At 36.2% G+C, this 25,070-nt stretch overlaps 1 protein-coding gene across 4 annotated transcripts in view; it reads left to right on the top strand.

Moving 5' to 3' along the window:
• The first annotated feature begins 366 nt into the window (after nt 1-366).
• Nucleotides 367-25,070, top strand: part of LOC132273674 (protein translocase subunit SECA2, chloroplastic) — a 62,436-nt gene continuing 37,732 nt past the window's right edge. For 3 of the 4 annotated variants that reach the window (XR_009470217.1, XM_059774674.1, XM_059774673.1), the window contains exons 1-21: nt 13,025-13,341; nt 13,456-13,590; nt 13,692-13,761; nt 13,873-13,937; nt 14,108-14,228; nt 14,480-14,571; nt 14,760-14,825; nt 15,063-15,127; nt 15,209-15,296; nt 15,453-15,518; nt 15,650-15,765; nt 16,206-16,296; nt 18,874-18,957; nt 19,060-19,152; nt 19,244-19,339; nt 19,444-19,529; nt 22,555-22,633; nt 22,785-22,898; nt 23,141-23,236; nt 23,303-23,366; nt 23,496-23,785. Coding sequence is in view for 3 of the 4 variants with exons in the window: in XM_059774674.1 (XP_059630657.1) it covers nt 13,150-13,341; nt 13,456-13,590; nt 13,692-13,761; nt 13,873-13,937; nt 14,108-14,228; nt 14,480-14,571; nt 14,760-14,825; nt 15,063-15,127; nt 15,209-15,296; nt 15,453-15,518; nt 15,650-15,765; nt 16,206-16,296; nt 18,874-18,957; nt 19,060-19,152; nt 19,244-19,339; nt 19,444-19,529; nt 22,555-22,633; nt 22,785-22,898; nt 23,141-23,236; nt 23,303-23,366; nt 23,496-23,785 (2,169 nt within the window). In the remaining variant the exon portion in view is untranslated. Of the gene's footprint in view, nt 2,182-3,333; nt 3,390-5,303; nt 5,577-5,660; nt 5,898-6,221; nt 6,342-6,609; nt 6,739-13,024; nt 13,342-13,455; nt 13,591-13,691; nt 13,762-13,872; nt 13,938-14,107; nt 14,229-14,479; nt 14,572-14,759; nt 14,826-15,062; nt 15,128-15,208; nt 15,297-15,452; nt 15,519-15,649; nt 15,766-16,205; nt 16,297-18,873; nt 18,958-19,059; nt 19,153-19,243; nt 19,340-19,443; nt 19,530-22,554; nt 22,634-22,784; nt 22,899-23,140; nt 23,237-23,302; nt 23,367-23,495; nt 23,786-25,070 lie in introns of those variants that run through there. The other variant, XM_059774675.1, reaches the window with a different exon arrangement.

Here is a 25,070-nt window from a genome sequence, read left to right as displayed (position 1 = left end):
CACTGAACTATCGAAGTATCGACATATTTCTTTAAGCTTTAGTCGTTTAATGAATATTGCATTATGAGTTTAAATAATAACTAAATTAATTTATATTCAATTAAAAAATATTGTTTACAATGCACAACTACTTTGATATACAAAACTCAGCTATTCTATAAAAAAAATTAGTCAACAAATTTTTTATTTAAATATTATATCTATTTTGTAAAGGTATAGATGAAGGTTTTAATTTAGTAAGAGTAATGAAATGCAACATTTAAACTAGAATTTCCTCAAAGAAATTTATAAGACCAATTTGTCTTTTGATAGAAAAAATGAATTTATATATTTATATATAAAGGGATTCACACGCTTGCTAAAACCGTCAAAACGGCCATTTCTAGGAAACCAAGTACACACAATTTGCAAGTCAAACGAGAGACACAGCGACACAGAGCTAGAGAATGGAAGAGGCCGTGGAGCTGCCGGAGTGCCCTGTGTGTCTGCAACCCTACGACGGCGAGTCCACAAACCCTCGAGTGCTCGCCTGCGGCCACACAGCCTGCGAGGACTGCCTCACGCGCCTCCCCAAACCCTTCCCTCACACCATTCGCTGCCCTGCCTGTACCCAGCTGGTCAAGGTCCCTCACCCACAAGGCCCATCCGCTCTCCCCAAGAACATCGATCTCTTACGCTTCTCCTCTTCCCTCCAAAATCAGGCCGATAATCCTCAAAATTCTCTGAAGCCCCCAAAACCCAAGAAAGAACAATCTTCTTCGGTAAACGATCATCAATTCACACCGAATTTGTGGTCTAGTGAGTTTTACTCTACATGGAAGGATTGGATTATACCGAAGGATGCTGTTTTGGTTGAATCCGTACCTGAAGATCGGTTTTGTTCTGTGTTCTATGGAAGGATTGTGAGTTGTCCAGCTACCTCGGTGTTGCCCATCAGGTGTTTGTTAAAAGAGAATCAAAAGGTGAGTCTGTTTAGAGTTGGTTGTTTTGTTAGTGACAATGATTCGAAGTTTAGTTACAGTTATATGGCCAAAGTTATGCGAACTTTGCATGGAATGAAAGAGGAAGAAAGAGCTGAATTGGGTTTGATTTTGAGGGCTTCTTGTTCGAGACTTTGTAGAATATGTAAAGTTTGTGGGTTTTGGTATAATACAGATGACCAGTGTGTGTATATGGTTTGTGAGAGGTATGGTGGGAGTTTATCTGATAAGTTGGGTGATTGTCTTGAAGATGAAAGCAAAAGTTCCCTAGATGCATTGAATTTTTCGATGATTGGTATAGAAATATGTGAGGCATTGAGTAGTTTGCATTTGGAAGGATTGATTACTGGTTGCTTAGCTTTAAGCTGTTTCACTTTGGATGATTTTGGGCATGTTTATGTCGACTTTAACGAGGTTTTGGCTACAGGAAAAAAAATTCGTAAGATGATTGCGGAGGGTGTTTCAGGTAAACAAAAAATTGACGATAAATCAATGGAAGTAAATTTTCTAAATGATATACAGAAAACTCATGCATTTGTTAGTCCAGAACTGTTGTTTGGATTATTACAGAAAGAGGGCATTGACTTGGTGTGTGGCAGCTCTAGATATTCAGTTGGGTATGGTTCAGATGTTTGGTCATTGACTTGCATATTGATTTCGATTCTTATTGGTAACCCTTTTATTGAAGAAATGTGCATTCTTTTATTTTGTCTTACTCTAGAAGCTAGTGATGGAAAGGGTTCGCATAATACGAGTTTGCACAAGGGTTGGATGGAAAAAGTTAGTATGTTATTGCAAACTAAATTGGGTTCAGAGTTTGGATCGCTGCAGGAGATACTCTGCAAAAGTATGAATTTTGATCCAGGAAGTCGACCAGTTGTAACTGATGTGTGGAAAAGCATCCGGGAGTTAATTATTAAACGAAATTTCAATATTTTGGTCAGTTCAGAGCCATCCATTATGAAGGAGAACATGGGCAATTGCTTGGCTCTTGGAGAATTGCTACAGTTACCAAAGGAAACCCACAAATTACCAGGAAAAAATGGCTTGAAGGTGGGAGATTGCGATGGTAGAGCAGATGCTGATCAAGTTGGGGAAGTAAGGGTTGACGGAGATCTCATTGAGGGGCTCTCTGGTGGTCATGTCAAATGTATAAACTTGAAAGGTCATCTTGATTGTATCACAGGATTAGCTGTTGGAGGTATGAATTCTACGTGGTGCTTTGAGATATCATACACGATTTTAATTGTTTTTCATATTTCCAAAATTGATACTAGTTGTTCAGTTATTTGGGAGTTAAGACTGGCAAGAATTTCTTGTCTTTGTTATGGGCCAATATCATTTCAATAATTGAAGTGCCACATTTGTCCAGTTGGTGATCATCAGCACACTAAATCCTAGTGTGAAGTGGTAGTTCCAAGATATATACTGGTGGGGCTTGAATTGGAGCTGGTTTGGCCCGAAATCAAGCTCATTCCGAAGTCCATTTTAACGAGCTTGAATTTTAAATTTTAATCTGAATTTCAAAATGGGTTGAATATGGATCTTTAATGTAATCATGAACGGTTTCAGCGTTAACCAGAGATCCGACCCTGCCAAACATATTTAACATTTTCTAGAATCCTGTTTGGATCTGACCCTGCCAAGCATATTTAACGTTTTTTAGAATCTTGTTTGGATTATATGGGTCGGATGGATGATGTCTATAGAATCCGGATCCGAATATGGATCTTGACAGTTGACACTGAAATAAAGATCTGGACTTGGATGCTTCATGAGGCACCAGAGTCAAGTGACTTACCCACTTGAGCCAACTCCTTGGGGTTAGACCTGCTCTATTTCATCTCCTATATACCAGTGCAACTGCAGGGCAAATCTTTTTTTATATGACATGAATGCCTCTGTACAGTGATGTGGTTCTCTGAGATTAGGGATTTGACAAACCAAATAACTGTGAACTGGTGGTGACATTTAGCCTTTATGGTGTTTGTTTGAGCTAATGAAAAACCAATAGAATTTAGTTTATGTGGTTGCAAAATGCAGTGCGTTAGGTGAGTTCTTATTTGTAACCAATGTAGCACATATTCTATCCCAGTCATACTCTTAATTTCTTTTGAAATAGCATAACCATTTAATTCTGATGTCGTCTAATCTGATTCAATTTCATCATTTCATTTTGCTTTCGGTGTTACTCACAGATTTTTTAGTTTTGATAGTGAAAGTAATAACCTAAAATAAAATAAAAAAGAAGTAAGGTTTTTGTTGCAATACTTGTGTATTTTAGAAAAGCTATTTTGATTTCATGTGCATTGAAGACCTTTCGAGTTGAAATACATTTTCTTTTCTGTTGTAGGAGGTTTTCTGTTTGGCTCCTCTTATGATAAAACAGTCCATGTGTGGTCTCTGCAGGTACACACCTTAAAATTGAATCTGACTTCAAGTTCAGCTTATATAAACTCAAGTGCATAATCATAAATTCTTATGTCTATTAAGCTTACTCTATTGATGATAATAATAATGATGATAAAAAATTTTATTTTTTGATAAGTGATAATAACAATTCTTTTTTTTTATAATAATAATAACAATAATTTTCTAAAGAAAGAATAGTACTATGGAAGGGTAGTTCCCAATGAGTCTTTACCACTCAGAGAGTTCATAGCTATGAAGGCACAGTCAAAGGAGTGTGTTGCATAGCCACAGGTCAATTATTAGCAGCAACCTATGTGCAGATGTTTATGTGAAGGAGTCGCATCTGCCCTTCTCTTGTGCTCTTTAGATACTTCTGCTACTTCCTAGACATAACTCTTTAAATTTTTTCTCATGCTTCTTTTGTTGAAATAAGGATAAATGGGAATTTTTATCACTTTTGTAACATCTTCCATATTTGTCTATACTCTTTGACGCGTGACTGCATCTCTTGAACACCGGAATGTAACATCTTTAATATAGAATTAGTGTTAATTGGAATACAAAATATAATAAGCATTTAAGATACTTAGATTAGTGTTATTAAAGGCTCAAGGCGCACCAAGGCGATAGAGGTCCTTTGGAGCCTAGGCGTGAGGCGCACGGCAAGTGGCGCTCCTAAGTGAAGCGAGGCGTACAATTGAAAATTTAAATTACTATAAAAGCATTCATATCTCATAAGTCATATCAATAATCTAAAAATTAATACCAAATATTAAAAAGTAAATCCGTCAACTATACAAGCATCCAAGAACCATAAAACATAGCACAAATTTGTTTCCTTGAAAGGCAAAACAGAATTTGTTTTTTTTAAAGGCAAAGCAGAGCATAAAAAGAAATAAATCTTTTAACCAAAAAAAAAAAACTGTTAGCAAGAAAAGGAAAGAAAAAATTGAGCGAAGAGAGAGAGTGTTAAAGACATAGCCCCCCCCCCTCCCCAAAAAAAAAAAAAGAAAAAAGCCAGAGAGGGAAGAGAACTAGATGAAGAGAGAGATGTGAACAAAGATGAGAAGAGAGAGAAGCAGAAGAAGAAATAACTGATGTGGCTTTTTGTTTTTTGTTTTGAACAAAAGTTCCTTCTTGGGCTTTCTTATTTGTTTATTAAGTTGCCAAAAGTACCTTTTTGGCTTAAGAAATAGAATAATCATTTTTTTGAAAAAAGAAAAAGAAAAAAAAAAAACCAATGAGGCGCGCCTAGGACAAGGCGCAACCGAGGCGCGCGCCTAGTAAATGTCAATGTGCCTAGAATGACAGCAAGCGCTAGACCTGTGCCTCGAGCTTAGGCGTGCTTTTAACAACACTGACTTAGATCAAACTTCTCGTGAACAACAATTGGTAACAAGGGTAATCTGACCACATCTCATCCCAAGTCCATACAAACCTTTAGTGTTTTTTTTTTTCCTGCTACTTTGAATATTCTTGGTGAGAAACTAATATATTTGATAAATTTACACTTATCAGAAAATTAATCAATCAATTTTATAAAAATGATTATTTATCGTTATATAAAAAAGCATATGATGGGTGCTAAGAGATATAATTCGGTGCGCTCTTCAAACAAAACAAATTTCTATAGAAATGATAAAGATTATTCAGGATATGTATGTAATACATAAACTAGAGTTGGCACTACATGCACTGGTGATTTTTCTTTAAAATAGGATTGCACCAAGAGTTTGCTCTATGTCCATATTTATTCACATTAATGTTAGATGAAATCACAAAAGACTTCTGGTGCTTGTTGTTTGCCGATGACATAGTAGTGTGTGTTTTCTTATGCCGATGACATAATAGTGTAGGTTTTCTTATTCATTATCCCTGTAATGAGCTTCTTTTGTGCTTCTACCCTTGCAGGATTTTACTTACTTGCATTCCTTTAGAGGTCATGAACATAAAGTCATGGCTGTTGTTTTCGTAAATGAAGAACAGCCATTGTGTATAAGTGGTGATAGTGGAGGTAGCATTTTTATTTGGGGCATTAATATTCCATTTAGTCAAGAACCAATAAAGACATGGTGCGAGCAAAAGGATTGGCGCTATAGTGGTATTCATGCCCTTGCCACTTCTGGCACTCAATATCTCTATACTGGCAGTGGGGATAAGTCTATAAAAGCATGGTCATTGAAGGTGATCATATACTACTTGCTTGTGACATAAGTATGTAGTTGATGTAGAATTGAAAAATTATAATATGCTCTCCTTTTTTATCAGGATTACACCCTGTCATGTACTATGAATGGCCATAAATCAGTTGTATCTACTCTATCAGTCTGTGATGGGGTTCTTTACAGCGGAAGTTGGGATGGAACCATCCGATTATGGTGTCTTAGTGATCACAGTCCTTTGACAGTGTTGGGGGAAGATGCACTCGGAAATGTGACCTCGGTTTTGTCTCTTTCTGTTGATCGGCATGTGCTCGTCGTGTCTTACGAGAATGGGTCTATAAAGGTATTAATATTTTGCTTTGTTACTTGATATAGAACAGATTTAATAATATTGTTGTGGTTGTTTGACACTGCGTGAAGTATTGTGGTACAATTTTGATTGTCAATGCATGAATCCTCATCTTGGTCATGTCATGTAATCATAGAAACTGCCATCGAAGGATGGTAATATCAGTTGTTTAAACAAATTTTTTTAAATAAGTATACTTTTTAATATTGTTATAGGGGTTGGTATATGTTATTGCTGTGAATTTTAAAGAACTGATGTGGGTTTACTAATAAATTTTATTTGTAAGCGATCATTTGATTCCTTCTTTGTTTCAATCAGATTTGGAGGAATCACGTGTTCATGAAAACCACTGAAGCTCACAAAGGTGCTATATTTTCTGTTGGCATGGAGGGCAAATGGCTTTTTACCGGTGGTTGGGACAAGACTGTTAATGTACAGGTACATATGCAGAATGTTTATTCATATAGATTCTGTTAATGTCTTCATATTATTCTCCTTCTATACAAAAGTTGATTAGCTTGCTGATAATAACCAGACGACTAATAATAGTAGCATTTGAAAATTCTTCTTTGATCTTGGCTTGGTCGTCCATTTTTAGATTAACTATTTTCTGTGAATTTTTAAAATCCTTTACCAAAGTCACATTAGAATTTAGATCCAGTTCATTTCTTTTCTGGCTCACCACATCACTGTTTTGAATTTGTAGGAACTATGTGGAGATGATTTTGGAATGGATGTTGGACAAGTCGGATCTATTGCTTGTGATTCTGTTGTAACAGCTTTGTTGTACTGGCATGGAAAGCTTTTTGTTGGACATGCTGATAGATTGATCAAGGTATACCATTATATTTGCTTTTTGCCATTGAGAATCCTATTTGTTGAAGCAGCATCTATTAGTGTGAAGTTCTTGTGTGCATATTTGATATATAATATTTCCTTTTTTTTTTTTTTTTCGGTAAAATTGTGAGTCTTCCTTTTTTCTTTATATATGGCTGTCAGAGGGGCCCAAGTTAGTTAGCCAAGCGCACTCACGCAATATGGCTTAAGAACCTTGCACATATAGTAGTTCTTCTGTTGTCATATAAACCTTCAGATTTTGTGCCCCATATAGAAGACTTTACTGAAAAATTGGCCAATCCTATTTGTTGAAGCAGGCATCTATTAGTGTGAAGTTCTTGTGTGCATATTTGATTTATAATATTTTCTTCTTTTTTTTTTTCTTTTTTTTTTTCTCGGTAAAAGAGTGAGTCTTCCTTTTTTCTTTATATATGGCTGTCAAAGGGGCCCAAGTTAGGTAGCCAAGCGCACTCATGCAATCTGGCTTAAGAACCTTGCACATATAGTAGTTCTTCTGTTGTCATATAAACCTTCAGATTTTGTGCCCCATATAGAAGACTTTACTGAAAAATTGGCCGATAGGATGCTTTCTATTGCTGCAGTGACTGAGTGGGACCTCATTGATAGGCTATAATTACAAGGGGACCCGTTACGAAAAATTGTTTGTTTGCTTAAATTCAAAATCTAATATATTTTTGACGATATTTTCTAATTAACTTTTGGATGGATTGGATCGACTGTTATGTGATTAATTTCATGTTACCTAACTAAAGCATGTAGCCTAGTGGTATCTTATTTCCTTCCAAAGCTGAAGGTAGAGAGAGCATTGTGGGAGTTATATGCCAGGAAAAAAAATTCAAGTTACCTAAACTACGAACTTTTCTCTATATTTGGGTTGTATATTTGCCAGGAGTGGCATTTGGATTGCTGAAAGCCTGGAACAGTTTTTTACTTCTATTTTTATTTTTTTTTCATTTTGGTTTCCATAGCTGGAGGTGAATTCTCTGTTTAGAACGAAGTCCTTCACATCTGGATTAGAAAGAAAGTGAACTCACCACCAACGTGAATACAATGAATTGAAATGATTATAACTTCACACGAAAAAGTGGACTCATTTCTTTGCCACGGGAAGGAAAACAAACCGATTTATAAGCTTTGTGAAACTTTTAGGTCTATTATTGTGAAAGTTGGTTGTCAGCTTACTAACGTCTACGTGACAGACTTTATGGATTAAATGCTGAAACAGTTGTTCTATTTTGTTATGCCAGGTGCATTATTATGGATCGTGATATCAGACTCGCTCGGTTGATTTTTGAATGGAAATGCAACCTATAAGGAGACCTATCTGGTGGTTTAGGCACCGTGGTAGGAGTAGATTTTGATGAATAGTACATCAATTCTGCTATTATTCTGTTAGACTGTATAGTAAAAGATTTAACATGAAAATTGCTTCTGTTCGTAGTGTAAAAAATTATCTTTAAGAAAACAATGAGGTAAATATGGGAAAAGTACTAAGATTTGTACATCATAATTGCAAATAAAATGATGAGTTCCTTGGTGGACATATTTCTAGCCATTTCTTACTTGCTTTTCTTTTCAATTTGGAGAATTTCTCCATGCAAGCCTATAATGAATTCCTGAGTGAAGTGTGAAGGAGGAGTAGATTGCTGTAGTATTTTCAATAATAAGCTGAAAACTAAACCCTAAAGGGAACAATGGAACGGACTCATTTGCTCTCCCTTCATAGCATTGTGGGAGATCGCCCTTACTCCATTCCTTAAAGAATGGCGGACGCTACAATAGATGTCCATTTTTGTGGTCTTGTAGTGTTTTCATTGCACATTTAAGTGTTCTCTTGGATAAAACGTGGGGTTGGCCTAACGGGTGAGAACTTGGGTCATGGTGTCTTATAAAACATTAGGTCTTAGGCTTGAACCTCTGGGTAAATAATTTTCGTAAGAGTACAAACACCGGTTAACTTGTAGTCAAGTTGAATCCGAAAATTGTCCGGTCTTGCCCAGTGAACGTGGCTTGTGAAATGTTGCGTGTGTCTGGGGTAGATTTGTCTCGCCTTTGCGTGTGTTCGGAGGTAGATATGTCTAAACCGTAAAGGCGTGGGAAACCTCCTCTGTGAAGGAAAAAACAAAAAAAAAGTTTCTCTTTGGATTATTTTGCTGCATTCATTTACATTGGGTTACCAATGGGCCAGTGGCCTAGCGGTATTGGCCTCTTACTTCCCAAAGGACAGTCAGGGATTCAAGTCTCAGAAGAGACGTGTTTGTGAGTACCAACTAGGGAAAAAAAAATACATTGGGTTTAACACTGCTCTACTCTCCCATGTTTTGGCTATGGCGATGTTTATGAGTGCCTGTCTAGAGGTGTGACCACTTGAATTTAGAATAATTTTTCTAAATCTTGATTGAAAGCATGGAGTACCTATGAAAGATAAAGGGTAAATTACACTGACCTCCTTGAGGTTTGAACACGATTTTAAAGTTTTGCATTTTGTTGCAATGAGCTCCCTTGTAGTTTGCTCTGTTATGACATATACCCTCTTTTGTCCACAATTTGGTCAATGACGTCAGAAAATTTGGTTGCAATGATCAAATTTTGTTACAGATTGTATGTATTGATGAGAGAGGATGGGGAAATGGGAAGACAAATTAGGGTTTGACAATATTGGGAATGAATGTGGATACTTCTAAATCCCATGAGAAATAGCAATGCTGTGGAAATGTCATCTTCCTGACTGTAAGACAAAACCAGAAAAATATTATGATCAATATAGTTTCCGGCAACAAGGTGACTTCATAACTTTATTTTTTTACACCTTAAACACTCACATTTTTCATTAGAATAAACAAAATAAAATTCATACAATGTCCTCACAATTTTTATTTTATTTTTCTATTTTTTGGGCATTATTTCTCCCAACATTTCCATAAACGTATGACATATTTGCAACCAAATACCTGAGAGATCTAGGATTAGGGTCTGTTTGGTTAAATTTTTTAAAAACATCTCTCAAAAGCTTTGAAATCAGGAACCACACGTATATATTTAAAGTAAACTTTCATAAAACAATATTTCAAAATATGTCAACCAAATAGATTTCGTGCACAAATTCCTGATTTTCCAGAAAACATAATTAAATAGGACTGTTTGGATCAGTTTTCAATTTTTTGTTTTCAAGAATAATTTTAAAGTCACAATAAAAAACAAATTTCAAATTTTTGTCCCAAAATTCGGCTGCTAAAGTTACAATAATTTTCAGAGAACAAAAAACATATGAAGATTCATTTTGTTGTATCTACTAAAAATGGTTTTCTAAACTAAAAAGAAAAAGAAAAAAAATATATTTGGCATTATTTTCGATTTCGAAGTCAATTTTCCTATTACCACTCTCATACTTATTAGTAGTAAGTATATAGGGTGAGCAGTGCAATTTTATTTAAAATAATAAGAGTTCCTTCAGCAATCTGTTAAATAATTATTTTGTGTAAAATATACACGTATGATGTGTAATTTTTTTTTTTTTTATTTTATCTGCAGCAGTCTGTTAAGATATTGTCACGTCACCAAGATATAAAATTATTGTATATTTTACACAGCCACATATGTTACGTGGGGTCTTGACATGACATATGATTAATTGTTATTGGAGGATATATTTTTACACAAAATGTATAAAACAACCGCGGGAGCTAAAAATAAATAATGTAATTTTTTTGTGTAAATATATCATGACACATCATATTTAATATATATATACACACACACACAACAATTAGAGATGCTCTAACAATTGTCAGTATATTTTAATTTAAATGCCAGTGTATTTTATTTATCCGCTAGTAACTAAAAGCTGGCTTAAAGATTGAAAGAAGTAACAAAAACAAATAAATAATAATAATAATAAAAAAAACTCAAATAATCAGAAGAAGAGGATGTATTTTAAGGGTACCTCATCAATTAACTAGTATTCCTTCTGTCCCATAATAAATGGGTACTTTAGGAACTATAACTCACATTGACGGAGGGAGTAACAACATAACAAAAATCACTAAACCTTAAAATAGAACACCAACGTTGTATATGCATTTTGAGCCCAAGATATTCAGTTTTATGAAAATAATTCGTGAATTTGTTGAGATCAGCTTTTACTATTGTACAAAGTGAAAAAAAATCTCTAATATTTAAATTTTACGCAAATATATCACTACTATTTTTTTTTTGGATATATAAATATGTTAAATTTGAAAAAATGATTAAAGAATGACTTGAGGTCACTATTTGGTTACAAATTTAATCACATGCATTGCACATGACATTTTTAAGATATAAAATTATGAAAATACCATTTTTTTTTCTTCTAATAATGCCCTTATATAGAAGAAGAATGAAAAAGAAAAAGAATAACATTTAATTATTTTTTTACCCGTTTTAATTTATGGATACTTTAATTTTTTCAGTATTCAAATTATTGTCCGATAAAAAATTGAATGTTTAGGGATTTTTCAGAACTAATGGAGAGTTATGGTGTTTTTGACTTGAGACCCTTACTTTTTACAGCAAGAACCTCCTCCCTTTATCTTTAGCTCACACACACATACAACACATCCCCAATAAAATATTTTACTGCTCATTTATATTAATGACATGATATTACTAGCTAAATAAATATACATAAATGGCAGGAAGAATGACCCGTGCCGGAAGTCTTATCACCCATTAACCCTGAAAAGATTAAAAACCTTTAAAAAGTGTATCGAGAATTGTTTTTCTTGAGTTTGTTTAGCATAGATCAAACATCACATCTTTTGATCAAAATTCGAAAAATAATAGCTATATAAAAATTACAATATTATTTTTAAATAAATTAATGCTACGTTTGGTGTGTAGGAATTAAATACCTATTCCAATCATTCTTTTGTTTAGTATGCAACTTAAAGTGGGAATGACCATTCCATTGAAATAAAAATCCATTCCTAGGAAAGAAAATCCATTTCACAACTAAACCTATGGAATGACCATTCCATTCCCAAGTAATTTATTTTAAAAAATCGACTTCCCAAAACACCCTCATATTCCAAGTCCAAAAACTACCATTACCTTCCACCACAATCATCTCCGCCTTTCACCACCACCACCACTGCCACTGTCTTCCACCACCACCACTGCTACTGTCTTCCACCACCACCGATTTTCACCATTGCCCACCGCCACCACTGCCACTGCCACCGCCTTTCACCACATCTACCGCCACTGTTTGTCACTACCACCACCACCGCCTTTCACCACCACTACCGCCACCACCACCACCACCGCTGCCATTGTCTTTCACCACCTTCCACCACCGCCGCCGACATTGCCTTTCACCACTGTCACCACCTTCTACCACCACCATTGCTACCGCCTTTCACTACCACCTTCCACCACCGCCACCGTCACCGTCACTGCCACAGCCTTACACCACCATCGCTGCCTTTCACCACCATCGCCACTGCCACCTTTCACCACCACCACCACCACTGCCGCCGCCTTCCACAACCACCAACGCTGCCGCTATCGCCTTCCACCACCACCATTGCCTTTTATCACCTTCTATCACCACCACCACCACCATCTTCCACCACTGCCATCGCCACCACCTTTCACCACCACCATCGCCACCACCACCACTACCACCACCGTCGCCGCCTTCCACCACCACCACCACAGCCATTGCCACTGCCACTACCACCGCCTTCCACCACCACCATAGTCACACCACCATCTCCTGCCACCACAACCACCACACTACTGCCACCGCCTTCCACCAATACCACTACCACCTTCCATCACCACTGCTGCCACCAATTCTCACCATTGCCACCACCGCCGCTTTCCAACATCACCACCTACACTACTACTGCTTTCCACCGTTCACCACCGCCACTGTCACTATTTATTTTTAAAAAATTATTAGAGAATTTCATTTTGTTAATTTAATTTAATTTATTTGTTACTAAGTGGGATATTTTGGAGAATTCAATTAAAAATTTATTCCATTCTAAATTTTAAATTAGTCCAACTAAACACTATAATGGTTATTATCATTCCATTCTTACATATTTCATATTTACAACTAAACAATAGAATGAGAATGACCATTTGCATTTCATTCCATTCTCATTTGTATTTCATTCCATTCTCATTTGTATTTCATTCCATTCCTGCGTCCTAAAGGTAACATAAAGTTCTTAGAAATATATATATTTTTTTTTCCAAGGACATACCAAAAACAGGCCTTTGATTATCGTTCGTGTATGTAAAGTTGTAAACACACGGATAGAGCGATACAAGCATTCGTGCCCATCGTTCTTGCGCAGTTTGCAGCTTAATTGAAAGCACTGAAGAGAAAAAAAACATGGCACCAACAGTGGCCACATCTTCCTCCACCTTCGTGAGCCCCTCTTTCTTTCTCACTCCGAGACAACACCCTCCTCAACATACCAACTTCCTCTGCACCACACCCATCTCTTCTCAACCTTGTTCTTCGTCTCTCATTCGGCTTCAACGTCGTCGTTTCACTCTCACACCCATCACAGCGTCTCTCAAGGTGTAACATGTGTTCGTCCCCCCAAAATTCTTTAGATGCCCACCAAGTGTTTGTTTTTATTCTTCAATGAATTCTGAATCACAAGCGTTTTGTTTTCGCTTTGTTTTGTTTCAGCAAGACTTGGGTCGCATTTCGAGGACTTGGAGTGATTTTACCAGCTTAAACTACTGGGTTGTTCGGGACTACTACCGTCTTGTTAGCTCCGTTAACGACTTTGAGCCGGAGATTGAGAGACTATCGGATGAACTGGTTTGTGGGTTTGGATTGGTTTAGAGAATAGTTCTGTTGGTTTCTGTTTGTGGGTCGTTTAATTTAATTATTATTATTATTATTTTGGGTTGGTTTGGTAGCTGACTGCAAAAACTGCGGAGTTCCGTGAACGGCTGAGACAAGGAGAGACACTTGCAGACATTCAAGCTGGTTGAAATTGATCTGTTATTGTTATTAGTATTATTTTTTAAATAATAAAGTTCAGTTCTTTTTGACAAAATGTATGAAAATTTGAGATTTTCTTTGAAACTATGACGTCAGAGGCATTTGCTGTTGTTCGTGAAGCTGCAAGAAGGAAACTTGGAATGCGTCATTTTGATGTGCAGGTCTCTCTAAGTAATTATATATATATATATATATATATATATATAGTTGGTGTATTTTAATGCACCTAATAAAGATGGATCATCTAGCTGAGAAAAAAAAAAAAAAAAAAATTAAAAGAAAAAAAGAAGGTGGATTGTTTTGGTTAATCATCTTGCAAACTTGAATGTAGATTATTGGAGGAGCTGTGCTTCACGATGGGTCTATTGCTGAGATGAAAACTGGAGAGGGAAAAACATTGGTTTCCACATTAGCTGCTTATCTAAATGCCTTGACTGGTGAGGGCGTTCATGGTATGTATTCTAGATATGATTATTGCTTCTAGAGAAACAGCTGAGATATTCATTGTGTTTGTCAAGCCCACATTTTTTTGCATAGCATGTTAAGAGTACTTCGAGAATAATTAGCATGTAATTGAGATGTTTAATTTTTTTGTATTCATATAAATGCAAATGCTTGCCAAAGCTAATTCTGGTAACTGAAAAATGGTATCTTCGTACTTAAATGATGTGTTTGTTTATTCTTCTATATTCTCTTTTGGCAGTGGTAACCGTCAATGATTACTTGGCCCAACGAGATGCTGAATGGATGGGTCGTGTTCATCGTTTCCTAGGTCTTTCTGTAGGCCTTATCCAAGTAATTCCTATTTTAAAAATAATTTATAATTTAATATCATTTCCCCCTTTTTCCACTGGTGGATGAACTGGATTGAACTTGTGTCCTTAGCGAAGACAATTTTTTTTTGGTTATGCAAGACTCACTTAACTAGAACATATACTCTGCAGTTAGTTATGACTTTTACCTTCTGTTGCTTTAATATGTAGAGAGGGATGTCAGAAGCAGAAAGGAGATCCAACTATAGTTGTGACATAACATACACCAATAATTCAGTAAGTTATATTGGATTCCATGCGACACCTACTCTCTCTCTCGGTTTATTTATTTATTTATTTTATTCTTGTCCACTGTATTTGCTGTGAATCTGTTGTATTTGCTGGGCAGTCTTCTTGGATGTTATGTTGCGTGGTTGGTGCTGTTCGATAATTAGTATTCCATTTCCCTTTGAGTGTGGGGTACTTTTTTTTTGTCCTTTCATTTTTTTTTTTTGTATTTGCCGATTGCCCCAGGAACTTGGTTTTGACTATCTCCGAGATAATCTTGCTGCAAGCAGTGGACAGCTTGTGATGAGATGGTAAAATTTCATATATTTATATTGTCCACAGAGTTTGTATCTAGTCATCTTATTGGACTCTGATCAATGCTGTATGAACAGGCCAAAGCCTTTTCATTTTGCAATAGTTGATGAAGTTGATTCAGTCCTCATCGATGAAGGAAGAAACCCTTTGTTAATAAGTGGTCAGGTAATTTTGCCTATTCTTTTAATTGGGTTGCTTTTTAGTATTTAGATTATAATTATTATACTTCGCTTGTAGCTGTATAGAAATTCTCAACCATATAGAAACAGCTTGCTTTGAGATTATTATTTACTTTGGAGATATTTCATTTTCGCATCTCAGGCAAGTAAGGATGCTTCACGATATCCAGTTGCTGCCAAAGTAGCTGAACTGCTCGTACAGGGTCTTGTGAGTTCCAGTTTCTTACCTTATTCTTCAGTTAAAAATACCTTTGCAGCTGTCTTATAATTTGTCGCAGTAAAATAATTAAAAATTTGTATAAATTTTTATTATTATTTTTTTTTCATTCATTTCAACAGCATTACAATGTGGTGCTAAAGGATAATTCAGTGGAACTGACAGAGGAAGGAATTGCGCTGTCTGAAATGGCTCTAGAAACTAATGATCTATGGGACGAGAATGATCCCTGGGCTAGGTGAATATGGATTTGCTAACTTTTGTGTCACGTTTGGGATACTATTTATGTTGCTTAGGTACAAAGATGACAGACAATTCCTGCAAATTATTTAAAAATTATTTTGCCTTTTCTTTTTCTCTTCCTTTGGAACGGTCTTTCTGTTATCTAGAAACCAATGCTTCAACTTCTCCTCCTTGTATTTTTAATTATTTTTCTATTTTTTATTGGCAATCTCAAACAACATTTTTTCTTTCTTCTTCTTGCATTTGTTTTTGTTTTTGTTTGTGTTGTGCTGAGTATCTATAGATCAGCAATGTGCATTTGGCTCATTCCACTTCCTACTTGCCCTATGGTGGTTGAGGAGTAGAACTTTTTCTTTCACATATATAATGTGCATCTTTGGTCTTTTTCTATCCTCAAACTTTTTCAGCTTGTTATTTATCATTGAAATGTTGCAGCTTTGTTATCAATGCTTTAAAGTCCAAAGAGTTCTATCGTCGGGACGTCCAATACATTGTTAGAAATGGGAAGGCTCTCATAATAAATGAGGTATTTCAAGCAACTAAATAATATCATTTTATTTTAGAACTTCTGTACACAGTAGTATTTTGATAATTCACCTTTTATGTGGTCACTTCCTCTTGTTTCAAGTTCGAAGTAACTTCTGTTTTGTTTTTCCTTCTTTGAGTGTTTGTCAGTGATTGCATATTGTATTTTCAAAATAAAGGATTGCGCGTGCTTTGCCGAAACAGTGAAAACTCATTGGAGTACCTTATTTCGGGCATAACTAAGATTATGAAATATAAAATGGTGAATTTTTTCTGAGGAAGACAATCACAATGAGGTAGCAGGAGGGTACTAAATGATCTCCATTGCTCTACATTATTGTCCCAAGTGTTTCCATTAGCTACTTGAAAGAAAAAAGGAAAGGAAAAGGAAAAGTGTCCTCACATAACTAGTGTCTTCTGTCTACTAAATCTGCAACAGCCCACTCCACCACATGGTATGATATTGTCCGCTTTGGGCTCGAGCCTGCACGGTTTTATTCTTGAGTTTGACCCCAAAAGGCCTCATACCATTTGGATACTACACTAGCACATATGAGCACTTCACATTGGGTTTGTGCACCCGTAGCCTGTTAGCATGGTGGCCTGCCATTGTCTCGCACCTGCTTACAAGGTTGGGCCCCCCCCAACACACACACACACACACACACACACACACACACACACACACACACAATGTCCTTGTTGGCCACATTTCCAGCTAGGCTTAGGCTTTGATACCATTTCTAGTAGCCCACTCCTTTGATACCATTTCTAGTAGCCCACTTCACCACATGGTATGATATTGTCCGTTTTGGCTCTGAATCTACATAATTTTGTTATTGGATTTTACTCCAAAAGGCCTCATACCATTTGGAGACAACACTAGCACTTTTAAAACGTCACCTTTATTGTGGTGACCTTGTGGGCCCTTATTGAGGCGATGTGGGATTGTGCACATATAGCCTGTCAGTGCTTCGCACCTGCCCACACACACTTGCCCACAAGGTCGCCACAAAATCATTGCCAACTTTGGTAACCAATAAAAATGAAATAGTTTAGAGCATAGCAAGCTATGTATACCATTAATGATATGGAAGTCCCCTCTATTATCTCTGTGTGAGAGTTTGTCAAAGAATTATCTGTCTAAGCTGGCCTGACTCTTGTAGTTTTTGTATTTTAAATTACAATATGAAGAAAATGCAAACATAATATCAATTAATGAGGATATTAGTACAAGGATCAACATATGAATGGTATACTACATGAGTTCATTTTCTAGTTCTCTTTACTTGTGTATGCGAGGATGTATAGGATCGACACATCATATGTCCTTCAACAATGCTCTTAAGTTTTTGCTAGGAATGGTATATGTTAGAACATATGCAATGTGTCTTAGGACATATTTCAGTGTGTTGGCAAATTTCATAACAATGGAGTCTGTAACTTGAACAAAATGAGAGTTTGAGTTAGTCTCGGTTGAGTGTTTGATTGAGTCATGGTCAACTTATACGGAAGTTACAATATCAAGTGAAGCCCAAAAGCTGGAGATGGAAGTGATGGAAAGATCAAGTTGAAGTTTCTCATTCTTTAGATCACACTTAGGAAAGGTAGGTGAGACTGTATAAGTCATTTAGGTGGTAAAATTTTCTTAGAATTGGACCTACCTTGAATTTAGGTATTTTTGGACTCAGAAAGATGGAAAAAGTGCTATACTTTTTAGTCACTAAAAATGAATGGAAGTTTTATATTGGTCTAATTAGGATGTGAGGATTAGTAGGTTGTAAAATGATTTTAGGATGTTCTCTTCTGGTAGTTCTTTTATTGTGGGAGCGTGGTTTCTACTTCTTCTATTGCTTGGTTTTTGTTCTTTTTATTTTGAGCATCTTCTAGTGCTTTGATCATTCCTTTTTTTAAGTAACAAAATTTCAACTTATAGAAAAAGGCAAAGTCTTTGTTTGCTGGGCTAGAGGCTAGCTTCAGCTGGTTGATCGTAATCTTCTACTGGACCACTGATTCCAGTTCAAATACAAGGTCAATTTACGAATCACAGTACAGGTTCTTGTCCTTGCATGAGAACAATATATCAGAATGGTTGTGATGGAATTGAATGCGTAAGACACGTATAAACAAGATTGGAAAGGTTAAATTGTCATTTCAATCTTATGTACACAACTGCAGGGCTAGATACGTGATAGAACTTTCTAAAGTATAGAGTAGACTTCCTATCTAACCTGTTTTGGCAATAAATTTTCTAGAAAATGATAAAACATCCTTGAAAAGTTTTGAAGTATTCCCCAAGTGTTAACACGATAAGAGTAATTATTTCTTGGCAGAGAGATTGGTTAAGCTTATTAAATATTATGAACAAAATTTAGGCCCTGTAGCATCCAAAGTACTAGTTTTGGTTAATCACGAGGTGTTTGATTAATTAATTTTATTTCTTAGACAATAGTTATCGATTGACAAAAAATGTGATGATGATGATGACAATGATGGTGAGTATGTGATGTCTCATAGGCAAGACATCCCATTCTGCAGTAACTAGTAAGGTTATAATTAATAATTTTTTTTTTTGCAGTTGACAGGGAGAGTGGAGGAAAAAAGGCGATGGTCTGAGGGGATTCACCAGGCTGTTGAGGCTAAAGAAGGGTTAAAGATTCAGGTATACCTTGACAAGTTTGACTTTCTGAGGTTTGAGCCGTGTGATTCCATTGAAAGCCACTGTTTTTATTTAGTCAAATTCTAATTTCTGTGTTATTGTTAGGATGATTCGGTGGTTGTAGCACAAATCACATACCAATCACTATTTAAGTTATATCCAAAGCTTTCAGGGATGACTGGGACCGCCAAAACCGAAGTATGGACATTATGGATTTGGATAAATTATATTTTTGCTGGCTTATCATTCCCAATGTTTCTTATACATTTTTATTTTTGGGTTCTTGCAGGAGAAAGAGTTCTTGAAAATGTTCCAGATGCCAGTTATTGAAATACCTACAAATCTGCCAAATATTCGTAATGATCTACCCATTCAAGCTTTTGCTGTAAGATAAACAACATCCATAGTCCAAATTTATTGATATCTTTACCTTTGATAGAAATCTTTCACTTAATGTGACATTTGCTTTGGACTGTGTATTGTCTTTAGACTGCAAGAGGGAAATGGGAGCATGTTTGCGAAGAAGTTGAGTGCATGTTTGAACAGGGTCGTCCTGTTTTAGTTGGGACCACCAGGTATATTGTTGCAATTGTTTATCAATGTGATTCTTGCGCTTCAGTATCTATTTGCTTTGTGTAAGATTAGTTTGACCTACTGCCACGCGATTTCATTTTTGCAATTCAGACTCCTTATATATGTTTTGCATGTTGAACCTTCTGTGCACTGAAAATTCAACTAGAATCATTTTTGAAATTTCCCAGCATAACACAACATTTTCATATCAGTGAAGCACACATGCCCATACAAACACTGTCACTTATATCTCACGAGTTAACGCACAACCATCTTTATATATGCACAAGTGATTAAGAGAATGGTTAATTATTAGCTCTCTTCAGATTTTGAGGCAAAACTCTAAGCCTGAAAAAATGAAGAAAATGCGTAAAAAATGTTTGCTCAACTAAGAACTTGCCGCACAATACATTTGGTTTCAGCTATACTGGAGAAACAATGAGAGACATTTAAGGGAAAAACATTTGCTCAACGGGTGGGTACAAGGATCTTGACACGTATTTTTTTCTCTCTTTCATGGCTAGTTGGGTTAACTTAGCCTACTTAGGTTTATGCACCTTTTTGTTTTTTCATAAATACAATTTCATTAAAAGGTGCTCAAAGGGAGCGCACCCAAAGGAACAACAGCCAAAAAAAAAAAAAAAAAAATCTTGATATCCTCATGCTAAAAAAAAAAACACATGCGTGCACACACATAGAGAGAGTGCTCAGTATATACTACTTGAGCACATGTAGCCTGCATGGGGCCCCCACCCCACCCCAAAATTGATAAAATAACCACTCTTCCCCTTGGCCCATGGTAGCCCAATAAATTTTATTTTATTCTATGGCGTATAATTTGTAAAAATTTATAAATTACCCCCCATAAAATTATCTATTTCTAAAAACCTCTTTAATTCTTTAATTCTCTTCCTTTTTACTCTTATTCTTCAAATTTATTTTTTTTCTCTTCAAAATCTTTTGCATTCTCTTTCTTCAATTAAAACCTATATTTTTTCCCTTCAAAGTTCTCTCATATTTTTTTCTTCTTAAAAATTTATTTTTCTTGCACTCATGTATGATTTTTGTTCTATAACCTTATTTTCTCTTTTCTTATTCATTTTTTTATTCACTTATTCTTTAATTTTTTTGCACTTAGGGCATGTTTGCCAATCGTTTTCTGTTTTAGTTAGCAAATTGGTGAAAAAGATAAACAAGTCACGAAAACACATTAATGCAGTATTGTACACTATTATATTTTCGGCTTGTTTGTCTTGCTAGAAAATATTTTCCCAGGCTTAAGATTCCCCCCACCACCAACACCAACCAAATTTCTGGCTCCGCCCCTGCATGAGCACCCATATTGGACTTTCCACATCATCAAAAGACCTTCTATTTCTGTTATGCCACAAAACCCAGCAAATACCGCAAAGAACATGGCCCAAACATCCCTAGCAGTTGGGCAATGTAGAAGATGGCTAATTGATTCCTCATCCCACTTACACATGAAACACCAATTAATCACAATATGGCCCCACTTCCTCAAGTTGTAAAGTGTCAAGGTCCTACCCAAAGCCGCAATCCATAAAAAAAAAAACCCACCTTGAAAGGCGCTTTTGTTCTCCAAATCATTTTCCATGGGAAAGCTGCCGCATGGTCACAGTGTAACACCTGGTAAAAAGATTTAACCACAAAACCTCCATGTCTGGATTCCATCCAACTCGACTCATCAATACTCTCCCCATCCACAGTATGCTAATAAACAAAACCAAAGAATGAAAGAAAGGATTTTCTTCATCTTCCAATCCTGAATTTGCCTCCCAAAATCAAAATCCCATGTCACCTTTTTGTTATCAAAGCGTTAACAATTGGCCACCATGATTTGCTTCTCCACCACAATCTTAAACAATATAAAAAATAAGCATGCAAGTGGCTTGTCATCATCATCATCATCCTTTCGTTATTCCCAAAGTTCCCATAAGCATGGACTTGGCCACATGAATTCTTTTTCTCCATTCCTTTCTATCTCCCTTCCATCCCACTGACTATCACTTTTTAATGTTGTTCTTAATAACTTCGTTAATTTTGGTTGTCCATTCCGTCTCTTACCTTCTATGGAAATTAAACTTCCTCTTCTCACCGGCGCATGTATAGGTCTCCGGCGTATGGGCCCAAACCACCGTAGTCTACTCCCTCTTATTTTCTCTTTGATGGGTGGCACACCAATTTTTCTCTTAAGTTTTCATTTGTAACCCTATCTCTTCTAGTCACTCCAACCAACCATGCAAGAGGCCTGTCTCCACATCAAATGTTAACCCTGGATTGAATGTGTCTCCCACTTCTTACTGTAACTTAGATTGTGCGTATAGGTCCGTAGTGGCTAGATCCAACGCAGAAGTAGAATACAGGGCTATTGCTCATGGAGTATGTGACCACATGTGGATTCAGACCTTGATGAGTGACTCGGGATGATGGTTCTATGAGACTTTATTGTGACAATAAAACTACCATTAGTATTGTTCTTAACCCAGTTCAACATCATAGAATGAAGCATATTGAGAGCGTGCCCTTCTTGAAGTTAGAAAAACAACTAGCTGATGCATTCACTAAGGGTTTGAGATGTAATTCCTTCCATCATATTGTAGGCAAGTTGAGCATGAGAGATATCTTTGCACCAACTTGAGGGGGAGTGTTGGAATATGTGGGAATATTCTTGTGCTGAGCATAATTAGTGGCCGTAATTAGTAGGATTTTACTACGTGGGTATTATTGAAAATTATATTTTTGACTAATATAAATACATGGGTATAGTGATGTCATAATCATTCTACAACTCTTTCTTGCTTTCTCTTTTTCCTTCTTTGTCTTCTTTGTTTTCTTTTCAAACCCTAATCATCCAAATCCTAAATATAATTTTAACTAAAGGAGTGCTGATGACAACCATCATGAGGTTGACCTCATGGTAGCCTTGCTCTGTTTGTTTATACTCATGTTTTAAGCATCCAAAACTCAGCCTACCCTATTTAATTTTTCATATGCTTGCTGCAGTGTTGGGAATTCTGAATATCTGTCTGCTTTGCTGAAGGAGCGGAAAATCCCCCACAATCTCCTCAATGCGCGACCCAAGGTTTATTTTAAATTAACTTTGGAGAACTCTAAATGCTTTGTCATTGTATGGGCTTTCATGCTTCTTTTGCTGGCAGTTGTTGGACCTGTATGTGTATATATTTCACCATTCTGTTTTTTATGTAACACACATATATATATTTTTCATCCAGTACGCTGCTAGAGAGGCTGAAATTGTTGCTCAAGCAGGGCGAAAATATGCAATTACCATATCCACAAACATGGCTGGCCGGGGCACTGACATAATCCTAGGAGGAAATCCAAAGGTTGGGCATACTTCTTAATATCTGGTTTTGAAGTGGTAGATCAATCAAATATTGTGTCAAACCATTGTTTATATTTTAGGGGCTGGATGATGAGCAGTTCTCATTCATCTACGTCTATTCTTCTCATATAATTTAGTTTCTTCTTATTGTGAAATTTTGCTTTGATGATTACAAGTTCATTAGTGTATCCTATTAGGAATTATGCATGAATTTTACACTTATTTTGGTCAGACATTTTTCAGATGCTTGCAAAGGAAGTTATAGAGGACAGCTTGCTTTCATTTCTTACACAAGATGTGCTTAATGTTGAAGTTGACGGCGAGCCAATTTCACAAAAGGTGATTGTCTGTGGTATTATTAGCCGCTAAACGAATATAATTGTTTTCTGTGATATATTCATGTAGGTATTGTCAAAGATAAAGGTTGGACCATCATCATTAGCTTTGCTAGCTAAAACAGCTCTGATGGGTTAGTAACCGTCTTCTACTCAAAGCCTATTGCAGATTCAATATGTTCTTGAAATCATTTATGTTATCTATGTTTATTCTTTTGTTTATGTACTACTTTTTGTTACTCTGTTTGAAATGATTCACACAGCCAAGTACGTAGGCAAAAGTGAGGGTAAGCGATGGACATATCAGGAGGCCAAGTATATGATTTCAGAGTCTATCCAAATGAGTCAGTCAATGGATTTGAAAGAGCTAGAGAAGCTTATTGATGAACAATCTGAAACGTATCCCATTGGTCCTTCCATAGCAATTGCTTATCTCTCAGTTCTAAAGGACTGTGAAGTACAGTGTCTCAAAGAAGGATTGGAAGTGAAAAGGCTTGGGGGCCTTCATGTGATTGGGACTTCTTTGCATGAGTCCCGGAGAATAGATAATCAGGTGAGTTTCTTACCTCTATGGAGAGTCTAGAAGCAAATTCTCAAATTTTGTAGTGTGGAAGTTACTGGTAATTTGTTATTCTTGTGAAAGCTTATATACATTATTGGACCCACTCACTAATAGCTTAAGCCTCAGGGCAACTGATACTCTAATATTCTAATATGTCATTAAAGTTTAGGTTCTAGTTGGACCAACAGGCCTGTGGCCTAGCGGTACAAAGCCCCTACTTCCCAAAGGGAGGTTAGGGGTTTGAACCTCAGTGGAGGCAGTGTGTGTGAGTACCAACTAAGAAAAAAAAAAAAGTCTAAATAAATTTATATTGAATAAATATTTTACTTATCAAGAAAAAAAAAAAAAAAAAAAGTTTAGGTTCTAGTTGGTCTTGGATTCCAAACTCTCCATCTGCATTTGTATTTGCTATATATTCTTTCTTGTTTCCCTCACCATGTGTGAGATGAGGTTGCTCATCAGTAAGGGTTTGAGCATGATAGTTCGTCATTGGGCCTATTCCTTAGCAGCTCAAGCTTTTGAGATAATTGGTAGTCTAACTTGATATTGGAGCTTTGAGTTTGGGGAATCTTAGGTTCATGTCTCTCCATCTGCATTTGCATTCATCGGCATTTCTATGTGCGAGATACGGTCGCAAGTGAGAAAGGGTTGGAAAGCTTGATATGCATAGTTGAATCTGTTCTATAATAGTTTAACGCAATTGGATCTTAACATTTATGTGAGGTCCTAGTCTTTTATAATAATCACATGTGATGTAATTCCTTTGCTCTGAAGCGTAAAAATACAGCATGTAATTAGCTATGCAATGTACCTAAATGTGAATGTGTCCTGTGATACAAGGTTCTTACTTTCTGCAAATTAAAAGTGAAACCGGTGGCATATTGCAAAATTTGTTGCTATATATATATTTATTTTTCTAAACTTCTTTATAGCTGTCAGCAGTATTTGTTAACTCATACTACTCACATGTACATGGAGAAGTGCTAAAATGCATGTATGGCCCATCGCTGTTGTTGTCTTTGTCAATATCATCGACATCATTAGCCATCATCTTAGTCCAGCTACTGGGATCTACTGAAAAATCCTCCTCAACCGGTGACCAAAAAAAAAAAAAAAAAGAGTGAGAAACAGATCAGTATTTAATAGTCAGCTTCAGAGAAGATGGCGAAGCTCTTTATTTTTGGTATTGCATGTCTCAGAAATATTTTGAGTTTCCTTTCTTACATCTTCAATCATTATTTTTTACTTCGTGTTGGTTTTTGAGGGAGGCTGGAGA

This window comes from Cornus florida, unplaced genomic scaffold, assembly GCF_030987335.1.
Source record: "Cornus florida cultivar Cherokee Brave unplaced genomic scaffold, ASM3098733v1 CherokeeBrave_3.0.0_Hap2_Chr09, whole genome shotgun sequence".
In the NCBI taxonomy this organism is placed as follows: Eukaryota; Viridiplantae; Streptophyta; class Magnoliopsida; order Cornales; family Cornaceae; genus Cornus; species Cornus florida.
The sequence above is the reverse complement of the archived record's forward strand: the minus strand, read 5'-3'. Positions and strand labels throughout refer to the sequence as shown.